General features: G+C 35.4%; 1 protein-coding gene across 1 annotated transcript in view; it reads right to left on the minus strand.

Moving 5' to 3' along the window:
- OTOGL (otogelin like) overlaps positions 1 to 15150 on the minus strand; it is a 410237-nt gene that overhangs the window by 162389 nt on the left and 232698 nt on the right. The window contains exons 23-26 of the mRNA XM_053719241.1: positions 13475 to 13609; positions 11703 to 11849; positions 4405 to 4524; positions 2250 to 2366 (exon numbers count right to left, since the gene is read on the minus strand). Of these exons, the coding sequence (XP_053575216.1) occupies positions 2250 to 2366; positions 4405 to 4524; positions 11703 to 11849; positions 13475 to 13609 (519 nt within the window). The remainder of the gene's footprint in view (positions 1 to 2249; positions 2367 to 4404; positions 4525 to 11702; positions 11850 to 13474; positions 13610 to 15150) is intronic.

Here is a 15150-nt window from a genome sequence, read left to right on the forward strand (position 1 = left end):
GACTACAAACAAAATGTAGTCCTAAATCATTTATGTACATCTTTTCAAACATTTTTGTCAATTCGGTTTCAGATCCTCTCCTTATTATTAGCAGATCATCTATATAACGCTTACAGAGTGACTGATAGAGCCTTCCCTGCATGCAGAGCACTAAGTGCAGGACGCCATCGGTCACGTGGGACGGACTCACCTGCACAGAAATCTTTCGAGGCAGCAGCAAAACTCTGTGTGTGAAAGGATAATGTAACTCTCAACTTGTCCGGTTAAACAACAATACAGGTACTTTTGTAAATTACACAAACTGTGTTCCTTCCTCTGATCGCATCAAGTAAGATTTTTATCGCTCTAAGAGGTATTTGTGTAACGGCCATGTCATACGATTACAACAGGATATAAAATACAAGACAAGACCGACAAGAGTGGTATTTAGCTTGTGGTTATTGAGCCTTGAAACTGGTGGTATACATTAAAGAGATTGTTTAACACAAAGAGAGATTGTAATCCACAACTCTAAAGTGATACTTAATCCTAATGTTTTAACTTGTTGATATTGTTAAATTGTTATATTGTAGCACTTAGTGTATATTATGTATGGCAAACTAGTACAACTCATTTGCTCACATTTATTTTGATTCTTGTACTGACTCAGGTTCCAATTTTACACCTATCAGAATAGGTCTAACTGATGATTAAGGGAGACGTCCCGTACTTTACGCACTATAACATATTTTAATAAATATATTTTTTATTCAGAAAGTGTTGATATCTTTGGCTTTGTAGCGCCCTCTCTATATATTTGTATTTGTGTAAATCTTCTCTTAGACAATTTGAGGAAGTTGTCTCTTAGTGAGGTGTCTGATATTGTTTCCTAAGTGCAACACTATTCCTCACTACTCTATATAATAATTTCACCTTAAGGAAAAAAATAACTTAATCAGAGCTAACTGCAAAGCTGTAATTAATAGGATAAATGAGTTAAACCATTTTTGTTTTGTAGAATTATGATAATGCCATCTAGTGTTTACTTATAGTATTACACAAGGTTTATGTTTGTAGGGGAACTGGTTAATTATGATGTTAGATTAATAAAAGAACAGCTATTTTGTGCCAAGTGGTTAATGCTTTATTTGCTGTGATAATTATATGGAGAAGTAACATCTGTATATCAGCTTGCAGTCGTCTGCATACAGCATGTTATTTTAGAACCATTAGAAATTATTTTCATAATACAAGCTGTTATATTGGAACGGAAAAGGAGAACTTCAAATAATTTAATTGAAGAGGAAGAAATATTTTTCTGCACTTGACAGGAATATCTGCATGTAAAACAACTTAGATTCCTATAATTATATACTTAAATTAGATAAAATGTTATCTCAGTTTAACAGCATCACATAAACATGAGAAACAGTGAAAGCAAAACTATGCTATTTTAAAGGCTGTCCTAACTGACATTAGGACAGCCATTATTAAAGGGACATTAAACACTAAATACATGCAAGATAGAATGATACATTCAAAGAAAAGATTAGTCCATGACTAACATGTAGATGTATTTTTTAAAGTCCCATTAGTTGTTTAAAAAGTGACAAAATAAGTGTAAAGTTTTAGTGCCTATAAAACACTGGGAGCTGCCATGTTGTAACTTGTGTTACCTTCTCTGCTGTGGCCAATTAGGGACAGTTATAAATAGGTCACTAGAGTGTGCAGCCAATGGTTGTGCTGGATTTAACAGTGTTCTGCACTTCCATTTCTAACAGGAACTGAAAAGCTCACAATTTCAGAATGGAATTACAGGCAAAGAGGACAAAATAAATAATGAAAGTATATTGCAGAGTTGTTTTATATATACAATTTATCATTTTATATTACCATCTCAAAGTGTTTAATGTCCCTTTAAAGGGACATTATGGGGGGGGGGCAGAAATGAAATGCTCTAATTTGTTAGAGCACCCTGAAACTCTATGGCCTAGTTTCTATTGCTGTTGTAAACTTGTTATTTCCAATCATTTCTGAAGTTTCTTTCATGAAAACAAACTGGGGCAAACAATAAAACAGATAGCTAGACATGGTGATATGTGAAAGAGTTTTATCGATAAGTTACAAAGTCTTAATGAGAAACTGGTTGTCTTTCTGCTGTCCAAAGCCCTGGCATTGTTTGGCTCCCAGATAACTATACACCTTACTTGCTGCAGAGCGTTTTCTTGAACAGACAAATAGTTTTGTACAAGACAAACATAGGAACTTACCACATTGCGACAAGCAGCAAATACATCACTATAGAGAATTGAACACTCCTTTTTTGCATATGGAAATTTACTCTGATGTACTTCACAGGGTCTCATTGTTTCATTTGAACTTTTACACTGTAAGAAAATAAATGTAAATTGCTCTTATTATATAATGTATTAGAGTTGGTAACACCAGAACAAGGGGTCATCATGTCCTCGTGATCACAAGGGAAGCAACTTAAAGAATAATTTGCACTTTACCTAAAGGGTTGTTGATTTGTGCAATAGACTTCTAATAGAAGTATTAAGGACAAGTTTTGTAAGGCAATTGAAGAATGCTTAGGGAATACATAAGTCTTTGTGGTCATACTTTGTGCACTTCTAGTCCTTATTTGCTGTCAAAATCCATGTTACAGTGTTTATGCAGTATCTTATTGATCTTACTGATGTGAGTTACAACAAACTTTTTCTAACTTATTTAAGGTAATTCAAATGTTATGTGTATTTTCTGTGCACTGAATTCCTAGGGGCCGATTTATGTAGCTGTGAATGCAGCTGTTTCCGCGTGAGCTTTCAGGTTTGTCAAAAACATAAGTTAAGAAGCAGCAGTCTTAAGAGGTGGCGGATAGTAATTGTCCCGATCAGATACGATCGGGATGATTGACACTCCCTGCTAGTGGTCGATTGGCACCGAATCTGCAGGGGGCGGCATTGCACAAGCATTTCACAAGGAATGCTTGTGTAATGATAAATTCCGAAAGCGTATGCTGTCTGCATTTATCGATGTCCGCCCGCATCTTCATAAATAAGCCCCTTAATGTCAACTGTGTGAAAAGTCCCTTACATCTGTTTCTAAAGCCTATTTCATTAAAAAAAATACATATTAAAATTCACTAGAATATGCACTTTTTAATCTCTATTAGAATAAATATGTTACTGAAGAACCTCTTCCCAGTTGTACTGTGTACTAAGATTGTTTTACATTTTTTTTATAGACCTTAGAATGAGCTAACCAGACATGAACAAACAACAGGCCATGTTGGTATAGTTATTAGCTAAGCTAAAAAAATAAGTTACTATTTCAGATAAAGGCAATGCATTGTCCACTTTATAAAGTACTCTGATTGAGCTAGAAATGTAATATATATAGGGTAGTACTTGTATGAGAACATGCCAACTGCCCAGGAGATAGATAGAACATTACACTATAACCACAAGGTTCCCCCAACAAAGAGCAATATATCAACATTTGTAGGACTTAAAGGGACATGAAACTCAAAAATGTTCTTTCATGATTTAGGTAGAACATACAATTTTAAACAACTTTCAAATGTACTTCTATTATGTAATTTGTTTAATTTCTCTTGGTATCTTTTGTTGAAGGAGCAGCAATGCACTACTGGTTTCTAACTAACACATGGGTGAGCCAATGACAATCTGTATATATATGCAGCCACCAATCAGCAGCTAGGACCTAGGTTCTTTGCTGCTCCTGAGCTTAAGTAGATAAATCTTTCAGCAAAGAATAACAAAAGAAGTAAGCAAATTAAATAATAAAAGTATATTGGAAAGTTATTTAAAATTGTATTCTCTATCTGAATCATGAAAGAAAAAAATTGTGTTTCATGTCCCTTTAATGATTTTAGCCTATTGAGGTTTAGGGAGAGGCAACCCCTTTCTTTAAAGAGATATGAAACCCAAATGTTTTCTTTCATGATTCAGATAGACATTGCAATTTTAAGCAAATTTCTAATTTACTCAGATTATTAATTTGTCTTCGTTCTCTTGGTATCTTTATTTGAAAAGCTAAGAAGCTTGCCTATTTTTGGTTCAGTACCTGGGTAGCGCTTGCTGATTGGTGGCAAAATGTAGTCACCAATCAGCAAGAGCTAGCCAGGGTGCTGAACCAAAAATGGGTCAGCTTTTAAGCTTACATTCCTGCTTTTTCAAATAAAGATACCAAGAGAACAAAGAAAAATGTATAATTGGAGAAACTTAGAAATTTGCTTAAAATTGCATGCTCTATCTGAATCATAAAAGAAAACATGTGGGTTTCATATACCTTTAAGACATACAAAGTAGATATGTAAAAAGATAGGTATGAGGAAATAGTGATAAATATGTTCATATGGTTCAAATGGTAATTGGTGCTAACTGATACACATTGACATACCTGTCCCACTGTCCAACTATCTCCAAACACTTGAGCGTTTCTCACTTCCATGTTGTTTGATGTAGTTAGATCATTTGATGTGTACTTGTCAAAATTTCCACATAGACCAGAAAGCTTTCCCTAATAACAAAAGGAAATCAATGTTTTGTGCATTCCTTTTTACCATGTAATAAATATAAAGGTATATTTGCTTTAATGTGATCTTCTAATATTTAGCTTTGATATTTTAGTTTAACGCACATGTTAACATTAAGAGTGAACTTACTTGTGTTTTCATTTCCAGTTATGAGCTATGTGATACTACTGTATTGTTCCTCTACCATACAGCTTTACTATTTTTCTACACTCCCTAGCCCAATGTAGAACTGACGTAGCAGCCAAACATGCCTAGTTGTTACAGTACTAGATGTGCATGGTGTACTCTACACAACAAAAAATGAAACTATTTTTAATCTTACCTTAGCTGAAATAAAATAAAGATGCTTTCCTTTCCTGGATAGCACTATTAATTATTTGATTATTATTCCTGCATAGGGTTACCTGGTAAAAAAAAGTTGGTAGCTGAAAGTTACACTTGACTCACTGCTCCCTCAGAAGTTGCCTGAGCTTCCTATTCTATCTTCCTATACTAACTTCCTATACTAACATGGAACAGTGTGACAAGTGTTAGTGCTTTGACAGCCAGGTATGTCTGGTTGATAGGAAAGTGAAATTGTAAACTACATAATTTTGATAGCATTTTGTCTGTAATCTTCCTGCATTATAGAGTAGCCTCTTAAACAGCTTTAGGAGGTACGTGTTTCTTTTTTACTTAATTAATTCAATCTATTTATGCCTTATCAGTATCCAGTTCCGTTCCTTAGACGCACAAAACACATATTACACTGCAGATATTAAATTTTGTGATGTATATGCTTTTTACTATTTTATGAAATTGGTAATTATGCTTTATGTTTGGCATTATTTAGAATCTGAGATTTAGATGAATGATTTATTTGCTCATGTTGTGTATGGGTAGCCATGACAACGTAATGGTGCCTTTTTTACTAGGGGGTGGTGTTATTTAAACTGTGTGATTCACTTGTTGTGTGACTGAGAAAGGGTAGAGTATCCACGAAACATTACGCACATATAAGCTACTACTTTAAAAGGACCGGTAATTGCCACGCCCCCTTGACCACACCCCTGACCACACACACTAGCACCGCGCCAGGTGGTCCTAGTTTCACCTCTAAAAATTATGGTAAGCCTAGCTAGGACCACTAAACACAAATTGTAAACTACATAATTTTGAATGTTAAAGGGGCAGTCAAAACTAAAATTGTTATTGTTTAAAAAGATAGACAACTCATTTTCTACCCATGCCCCAGATTTGCACAACCAACATTGTTATATTAATATACTTTATAACATTTAAACCTCTAAATTTCAGTGTGTTTCTAAGACACTACAGACAGCCTCTTATCACATACTTTTTATTTGTGTTTCACAACAGGAGACTGTTAGTTCATGTGGGCCATATAGTTAACATTGTGCTCACGCCCGTTGTGTTATTTAAGAGGCAACACAACACAGCACTAATTGGCTAAAATGCAAGTCAATAGATAATAAATAAAAAGTCATGTGATCAGGGGCTGTCAGAAGGTAATTACAGAGGTAAAAAGTATATTAATATAACTGTGATGGTTATGCAAAACTGGGGAATGGATAATAAAGGAATTTATCTATTTTTTATAACAATAAAAATTCTGCTGTAGACTGTCCCTTTAATATCTGAGAATAATTTTGCAATGGAAAATGCAGCTTTATTTTGTCAAATGAGTATATTGTTTTATGTTAATTCATTTCACTGATTTCCCTGTCCCCAGAACAAAAGAATCCTTGCTATCCAATCACATGTGCAGTTGAGAGAGACTGGGGAAGCCTGCCCTTATCTATTCCCTTAAGGTAGTTTAGCACTGATTCACCTTACTTACTCTTGCAAAGAATGATTATCAAATCATGATTGTTGGTGAAAAATCCACCTTTTACAAACATGTGACTGCTGAGAATATTAGGGGGTGTGAAGTAAACAAAAGCTTGCATAAATTGCCTAAAATTATTAACTCAAACCTCCCTGGAAGAAAGTAAAACCAGCACATTTCTTAGATGCATTTTACAGCAAAAAGGAAGCAAAATAAATAATGAATGTGCATGGCAATAGTGTTTCACTCGCAATAATGAAACATTTTATGCGTTGTTGAAATGTCAAGTTTAATGGTCCTTTAAGAAAATAGTGAGCTGTGTCAGGAAGGAACAATACAGTAGTATCACAAAGATCATTACAGGAAATAGGATCACAAATAAGTTCACTCTAAGTTTTCAACAACTTTAGCTGTACAATTTTAATACATATAAATGTCAAAAAAGATATTTGAGTCACTCTTGTTTTTTCTTTTCAATTATTGCGCTTTGTTTTCTGACTATGGCGTCCCTTTAAGTTTCAATCTCACAGTTTTAAATATAAATATATATCTAAAACAATATTTTATGTGCTCCCATAATATACCCTGATAAATTATCTAGTTTTGCTTTATATATATATATATATATATTGACATTTTTAATTAGACTTTCAATCTGAAAAACAGTGTATATTACAATCCGTTTGCCAACAGTATTCCAGTCTTTCAGTAAACACTTTCAGGGAGCTACTTGCATATTTTGTATATCATTTATTTATTATTTCAACAGCATTGAGCACTTAAACACTTATTTTAGCCTCCTTGGAATGGTTTATCTTGGTATTTCAAGATGAGTTTGTTTAAGAATTAACGTTTTGCTCATCATTGGTTTACATGTTAATAACCACAATCCTTTCCTGGTTTTTAAACACATTTATAAATATAGCTAACGTCACTATGAAACTTGCACAGAACTAAAATAGAATCATATTAAAGTGACATTGTATTGTAATATATGTTTCTCTTTAAACCCTTAACCCAAAAGGACATTTATATATATATATATATATATATATATATATATATATATATATATATGTGTGTGTGTGTGTGTGTGTGTGTGTGTGTCATGTGGTACATTGCCTATCGTACCGCAAGATTTGTGTATATACAGCTGAGAGCTAGAGTTTCTGAGCTTGAGGCATCTTCCTACATATGGAAACTAATCATGCTCCGGTTCCATATGACGGCAGATGCCAGATCATTACAGACAATGACACTATGAGGCCTATTTATCATAGGTCTTGCGAACCTGATCCGACAGTGCGGATCAGGTTCGCAAGACCTCGCTGAATGCGGAGAGCAATACGCACTCCGTATTCAGCATTGCACCAGCAGCTCACAAGAGCTGCTGGAGCAATGCCACCCCCTGCAGACTCGCAGCCAATCGGCCACCAGCAGGGAGGTGTCAATCAACCCGATCGTACTCAATTGGGTTAAATTGTGGTGATGTCTGTCCGCCTGCTCAGAGCAGGCAGACAGAGTTATGGAGCAGCGGTCTTTAGACTGCTGCTACATAACTGCTGTTTCTGGCGAGCCTGCCCTCAAGCTCCATCTGGAGCTTGATAAATGGGCCCCTATGTGTGTCACCATATGTAATGATCATCTGCTGGTGCCGGTGGGAGTTGGGGGAGGGAAACCAGGATGCGGGTGGGCGGCCTAGCAGCGGAGGGGGGGAGGGGGACAGTGATGTGCAGTGAGGTCAGAGGCTGGTGAGGCACTAGATATGATACGCCGGAGAAACACATGTACAGAGGGCCGCAAGTACCCCCAACAGGGCAGGTTTAAATGATAGCTGAACCAGTGCACAGGTGACATAATCAGGTGATGGGTGAGAGCAAGTTAGTAACCACTGAGTTACTGATCAGCTGATTACTTCACCTGTGCACTGATTCAGCTATAATGAAAACCTGGCCTGTTGGGGGTACTTGAGGACCATTGTTGAGAAACACTGCACTAAAGCACCAGCTCATCAGAAATGTATTGATTACCTGGAGAATAAAGCACACATACTCTGCTCACTGACACCCACACACACTATGCTCACATACACACTCACACAATTATGTGGCACAGTGCCAGTTACTAAGCAATTAGAATGATACACAATCTCTTCTCTTCTCACTACTGTATTATAAAAATATAAATAATTTACCATACAAATTTTACACAAAGGACAAGTTATCAATACTGCCAACACAGCTGCTGCAATATGGTGTTCAAGAAACGCACGTGCACAACACCACTTAGGTATGCTCTTCAACAAAGGACACCAAAGGATACCAAAAGAATGAAGTACATAATAATAAAAGTAAAATAGAAAGTTTATTTATTTATTTATTTTTGTGCAATTTCTATCTGAATGATGGAAATGTAATTATGACTTTCATGTTCCTTTCAAAAACTAATTTGATTTGCTGACATAGGGCCAGTAACAGTTGATGCTAATTCTCAAAATGTAAATAACTAGAAAAGTCTATTAGAATAGCATGGTCTACCTAAATCATGAAAGTTTAATTTTAAATGTCTCCCTTTGACTATGTGTTTAACCAGTTACTTTACAGTGGCATTATTTCTAAAAACATTTAACAACTGCAATAATTACATATATTTTTTAAATGACTCATTATCTCCTTTTATTAATATAAACTTGTAAAAAGCAGCACATATTAAAAACACAATGCAACAGCTTTCAATTGATTTGTGAATTACAAGTTAACAGCAGTCTTTAAATAAATGGAGACACAGAGAAAAATAAAAATTTATACTGCATCCTCTGACTGAACAGACATAACATATATGGAGTTTGTACCTAATTAAATCAAATAACCATGAAAAAGGGAGACTTAGCAATATGCAATGTCAAAAACTTTAATTTAAATAATGTGGACAGTGCACACTTAACTTCAAACTCTGGGTTTTAAATGATGGATTTAAATTTGAATTGACCCTTTGACTTCCTGTCAGTATTGGGTTATGCTCACTTACTGTCCCCCTGTTAATGAGCTGTATCTGAACACAATTTGTGAATCACAAGAGATGTAGAATACTACTTTACTCTTCTGCTTGGTGTCATCTGTTCTTAGGTTACCTCAGCTTCCAGTTGTGTCACATGACCCTGCTCACTGCATCCTCCTGATTAATCTATATATCCTTCACTTGCTAGGAGGCATCAAGAGGGGTGCCTCCTATTGGTACCAATTTCCTTTTACCCATGTACTGCAATGGAGAGAAGCGTTTCTGTACCTGCCTCTTCATAGCATTACATGGGGGGAAAATATTTTTTTGGGGACTTTTTTTTTTGTTTTAATTAAAATGTAATTAAGCTTTGGCCACATATGGCAGGGTAGGCACTGCCTCCCCTGCCTCCTATGAGTGCACGTCCCTGGAGGGGGATGGAGTTGGATGACCATACACTGCAGAAAAAATAAAATAAAGGGAGAGATGGGGAGCTACACTCCAAAAAAAGGTGGGTTGGGGGGCTTGGATACCATAAAAAATGATTGCCGGAGGGAGGAGATGGGCAGAAAATTAAAAAAAAAATATATATATATATATATATATATATATATAAAAAACATTTATGGGTACTGGCAGACAGCTCTCAGTACTAAAGATGGCCACAATTAGTGGCTAGGGGAGGGTTAGAGATCTATTTATGTGGATCAGAGAGGTGGAAGGTTTGTGGAGGATCACTACACTGCAGAAAAAAATAATGATAATAATAAAAAACAACAACAACTAAACTACACACTAGCAGACTATCTGACAGAACCTAAAATGGTGGTGATCAGTGGGGCGTGAGGGAGGAAAGAGAGCTGTGTGGGAGGGATCAGTTAGGGATCAGGGGGTGGAAGGTGTCAGGTTAGAAGGCCTGAAGAAAAAGGGGAGGAGGTAACAACACTATTGTACACTATTTAAAGGGACATTATACAAATTTTTTCTTTGCATAAATGTTTTGTAGATGATCTATTTATATAGCCCATAAAATTTTTTTTTTTTTAATTTATATTTTTGTTTATTTTTAAATAACATTGATCTGATTTTCAGACTCCTAACCAAGCCCCAAAGTTTTATGTGAATACTGTCAGCTACCTTCTCCAGCTTGTTCCTGTTTGTGTAAAGGGTCTTTTCATATGCAAAAGAAGAAGGAGGGGGAGGGTCTTATTTCCCACTTGCAGTGGGCTTTCCAGCTACCTTTTCAACAGAGCAAAGCTGAGAGCTTCTAAGTAAGTTTTTAAACAGTTTTATACTTGATTTTTATATCAGTATCTGTGCAACTTATTCTTTATAGTAGTGTCTATTACATGCAGTTATATGAAAATGAGTGTATACTGTCCCTTTAAGAATGATCTAAACATTTTTTATTTGTTCTGAAGAAGGGGATTGTATTCCCCGAAATGTCAATAAATTTGACTTGTGTTGTTGAAAAATCCTGTTGAGTTACTGTTTATTGGTATATATATAAAAATATATATATATATACAGGTAGTCCTCAGTTTACGCCGGGGTTAGGTTCCAGAAGGAATGGTTGTAAATCGAAACCGTTGTAAATTGAAACCCAGTTTATAATGTAAGTCAATGGGAAGTGAGGGAGTTAGGTTCCAGGCCCCTCTCAAAATTGTCATAAGTAACACCTAATACATTATTTTTAAAGCTTTGAAATGAAGACTTTAAATGCTAAACAGCATTATAAACCTAATAAAATAATCACACAACACAGAATATATAATTAAACTAAGTTAAATGAACAAAAACATTTGCTAAACAGCATTATAAACCTAATAAAATAATCACACAACACAGACTTCACTTGCATTTTTCTGCAAACAGTTTTTTCTATGCATTCCAATCTGGACTGATTTATATACAGGAAGATCTAGTTCCTTTGAAATCTGCTCTATAGCTCAGGTCTGGTTAAACTGATTAATTTCAGCTTGCTTTGCTGCAACACAAGCGGACAGCTCCACCTACTGGCTATTTTCATCAATGCACTGCTTCTCAATGCTTTTCAATAGCAGTCACATGACTGGAAAAAAAGGTTGTTATTCTGAAACGGTGTAAATTGAACCGTTGTAAACCGAGGGCCACCTATATATATATATATATATATATATATATATATATACACCTGTATATATCTTTACATTAAATTTCAAGTTAATTTCTAACACTCTCAGCTTTTTCTCCTCTTTTGAATGGTAAAGAGTACTAGTTTGAGCTATTGACGCTGAATTCTGTTTTCAAGACCTCCATCACAATAATAATAAAAGTTTAGATCAATATCTAACTTACCTTCCATCGAGGACCCACTTTAACGTGTATTGTTGTTTTCTTATCCCAAAGAATTGTAATTTCAAGTTCTGGAAAATGCACCACTGTATAAAAGCCAGCCTTCCAATGCTGGTATCTATAAGTGCCTGTCTGCATTCTTAAGAGCTTCTAAACAAATAAAACACAAGAACAAAATTCAGTTACCATCTAACATTTACCATAATTAGATAAAAGAACAAATATTTTTTAGTTTTTTTGATCAAATGTGAAATACCCCACACACATAAAGTGTGCTTCATAATAATACATAATGGATTGTTAAAGGGATATGAAGCCCAAAATTGTTCTTTCATGATCCGGACAGAGCATGTAATATAAACTGCTTTCTAATTTAAAGGGCCATAATACCCAAATGTTTAAACACTTGAAAGTGATGCAGTTTAGCAGTAAAAAGCTGACTAGAAAATATCACCTGAACATCTCTATGTAAAAAAGAAAGATATTTAACTCAAAAGTTCCTCAGTAGCCACATCCCATTGTAAAGGACTTCTAAGCAGCAAATCAGTATGTCTGTCCCGGGACAGCAGAAGGAGCGAGCTTACGTGCACTCTCATCTTATTTCCCTATTCAGTGTAAGAAAGTTTACAATGAAATCTCATGAGAATTAAACAAAATCTCATGAGATCACAGTAAAAGAGTTCATGACCTCAGCACTGTTGATGCTGATTGGCTGCTGTTCATTTCTTCATTTATTTTTTATTTTTTTACCTGTAGCTGGGCAGTAACTGAGTATAACTTTTTACACAGAACTTACTCTGCTGAGCTGAGGAGATTGTGAGGTAAAATATCTTCCTTTTTTACATAGAGATGCTCAGGTGATATTTTCCTGTCAGCTTTTTACAGTTATACTGCATCAGTTTCAAGTTATTTAGCATATGAGTATTATGTCCCTTTAAATAAACCTTAACAGAAAAATGGGTGCTCAAAATAAGAACACCCAGAAGAACACTGCACACTCGAAGAGCTTTAAAAAGACCATAAAAAGAGGAGCACTTTCAGTTTCCTTACTTCATAAGTGCGCCCCTTTTTGTGGTATAATTAGAGCTTTTTGAGTGTGAAGTGTTCCAGACTTTCTGGGAGTTCTTATTTTGAACATCAACTTTTCTGTTAAGGTTTATATACACTATTAGTTGGAATTGCACCTACTTAATTATTCATTATAATATTGTTTTTTATAATGTTTTGTATCAGTGAGCAACACTAAATATTATCTTTCTAATTCACTTCTATTAGCAAATGTTCTTTGTTCTCTTGGTAAACGTTAGCTCAGGAGTGTGCACGTGTCTGCAGTACAATACGGCAGCGGTTTTGCATGATGTTTTTATATTTGCAAGAGCATTAGAGGGCAGCACTTTTTCCTGACACTTAGTGCTCCGCCTACCTAGGTGTCTCTCTAATAAAGAATATTGTGTGTGAGAACAAAACTTATTTGATAATGGAAGTAAATTGGGAACGTTTTTACAATTGTATGCCCTGTTTGAATAAAAAAAAATGTTCATGTCCCTTTAAAGGGATAGAACGGTCGCAATTAAAATGTGTATGGGTGCATTTCAATTTGAAATAGAAGCATTTTGCAATATAGTTCCATTAGCAGAAATTCTTCTAGTAAAAGTTATTCCTGTTTATTTCAGCGGCCTACGCACATATCCTGCTTGACTGAAAGGCCTCTGAAATGATCAATAATGCTAGGGTCCCTGTCTTTACACAGAGAGGAATAAAATAATTTTACTAACCTGTTTGCCAGATGTTTCAGTGAAATAAATTTCAGTGTCACCCAAAGAAATGATTAGGTTCTTGGAACAAATGATGTCATTATCAAAGCATTTCTTGTTCTGGGAGACAATGGATACATTTGAATTATCTGCGCTCTGTAATGAAGAATTAGGAAAATGTTATACACTGCTTTTTTATTTGCAAAAGACAAGTGTGTGGATTTACCCTTAGTTTCTATAAAACTATATATCCTACCCATAGCTTTTTTAGCGCTTCCCATCCCTCCATCTTTTTTCGTATCACTGCTTTTTTATATACCTGACAAAATAGCGTTTGTTGATATATTTTAATTGCATTAACATTTCATAACTATAGGTACATTTTTCTGGGCAGGGGTTTTCAAACCTGCCCTCACACCTCCCTAACAGACCAGATTTTGAGGATTACCTTGGGTGAGAGAAGGTTAATAACCATGGTTACTGATCAGATTATTATTTCACCAGTGCTCCAGTTCAGATATCCTGAAAATCTGTCAAGCTAAGGAGGCCTGAGGACAGATTTGAAAACCCCAGTTTAAAGTTTTATGAAATATTTTCATATTTTGTGCATACATCATTGCTATTATTCTTGGCATGTTCTAATGATTTTCATTACACTATTTTCTTTCTTTTTTTCATTTTTATATCACTGTAAGAGCTGGCTGTGCATAAATGCATTATGGCCCGGATTACAAGTTGCACGGTAAATCCGTTGTGAATACACTGCGCGAAATGTAGCGCCACTATTACAAGTTTCAATCAAACTTTCTTTTTGCGTGCTTTATGCTACTGTAACCCGCATACCGCATACAAATCAAGTTCCGACTTGGCGTGCTCGTGCACGTATTCCCCCATAGAGATCAATGAAGAAAAAATGTTGGGAAAAAAACACCTGAGATTGCGAAATTGCCATTGCATTTTCACATTCCCCATTGAAGTCTATGGAGAAAAGAAAGTTATCAAAAAACCTAACACTCTAACATAAACCCCTAGTCTAAAAACCCTTAAGCCGCCGTTCCCCCACATCGCCAACACTAAATAAAACTATTAACCCCCTAAACCGCCATCCCCCCACATTGCCAACACTAAATAAATCTTAAATACCCCTAAACCGCCACCCTCCACATCGCCAACACTAAATAAACCTATTAACCCCTAAACCTTCATCCCCCCACATTGCCAACACTAAATAAACCTATTAACCCCTAAACCGCCATCCCCCCACATCGCCAACACTAAATAAACCTATTAACACCTAAACTGCCACCCCCCCCACATCACAAATACCTAAATTAAACTATCAACCCCTAAACCTAACACCCCCTAGCTTTAACAAAATTAAAATACACCTAAATTACAATATACTAACTACCTTAAAATAAATACAAACTTACAGGTTTTTTATTTTGGGGGGTGGGGGGGTTGTAATGTTAGGGGGTAGTTGGTGTTTTTTTTAAGGTAAAAGAGCTGTTAGCTTTGGGGCAATGCCCTGCAAAAGGCCTGTTTAATAGCTATTGGTAGTTTATTTTTAGATTAGGGGTTTTATTTTATTTGGGGTGTTATTTTGTTGTTTTTTTGTTTGTTTTTGTAATGGCAGCTATTTTGTTTTTTGTAATTTTAGTGTTTATTTTTTTAGTAATGGTAGTTGGTTTTTGGTT

This window comes from Bombina bombina, chromosome 6, assembly GCF_027579735.1.
Source record: "Bombina bombina isolate aBomBom1 chromosome 6, aBomBom1.pri, whole genome shotgun sequence".
Classification (NCBI taxonomy): domain Eukaryota; kingdom Metazoa; phylum Chordata; class Amphibia; order Anura; family Bombinatoridae; genus Bombina; species Bombina bombina.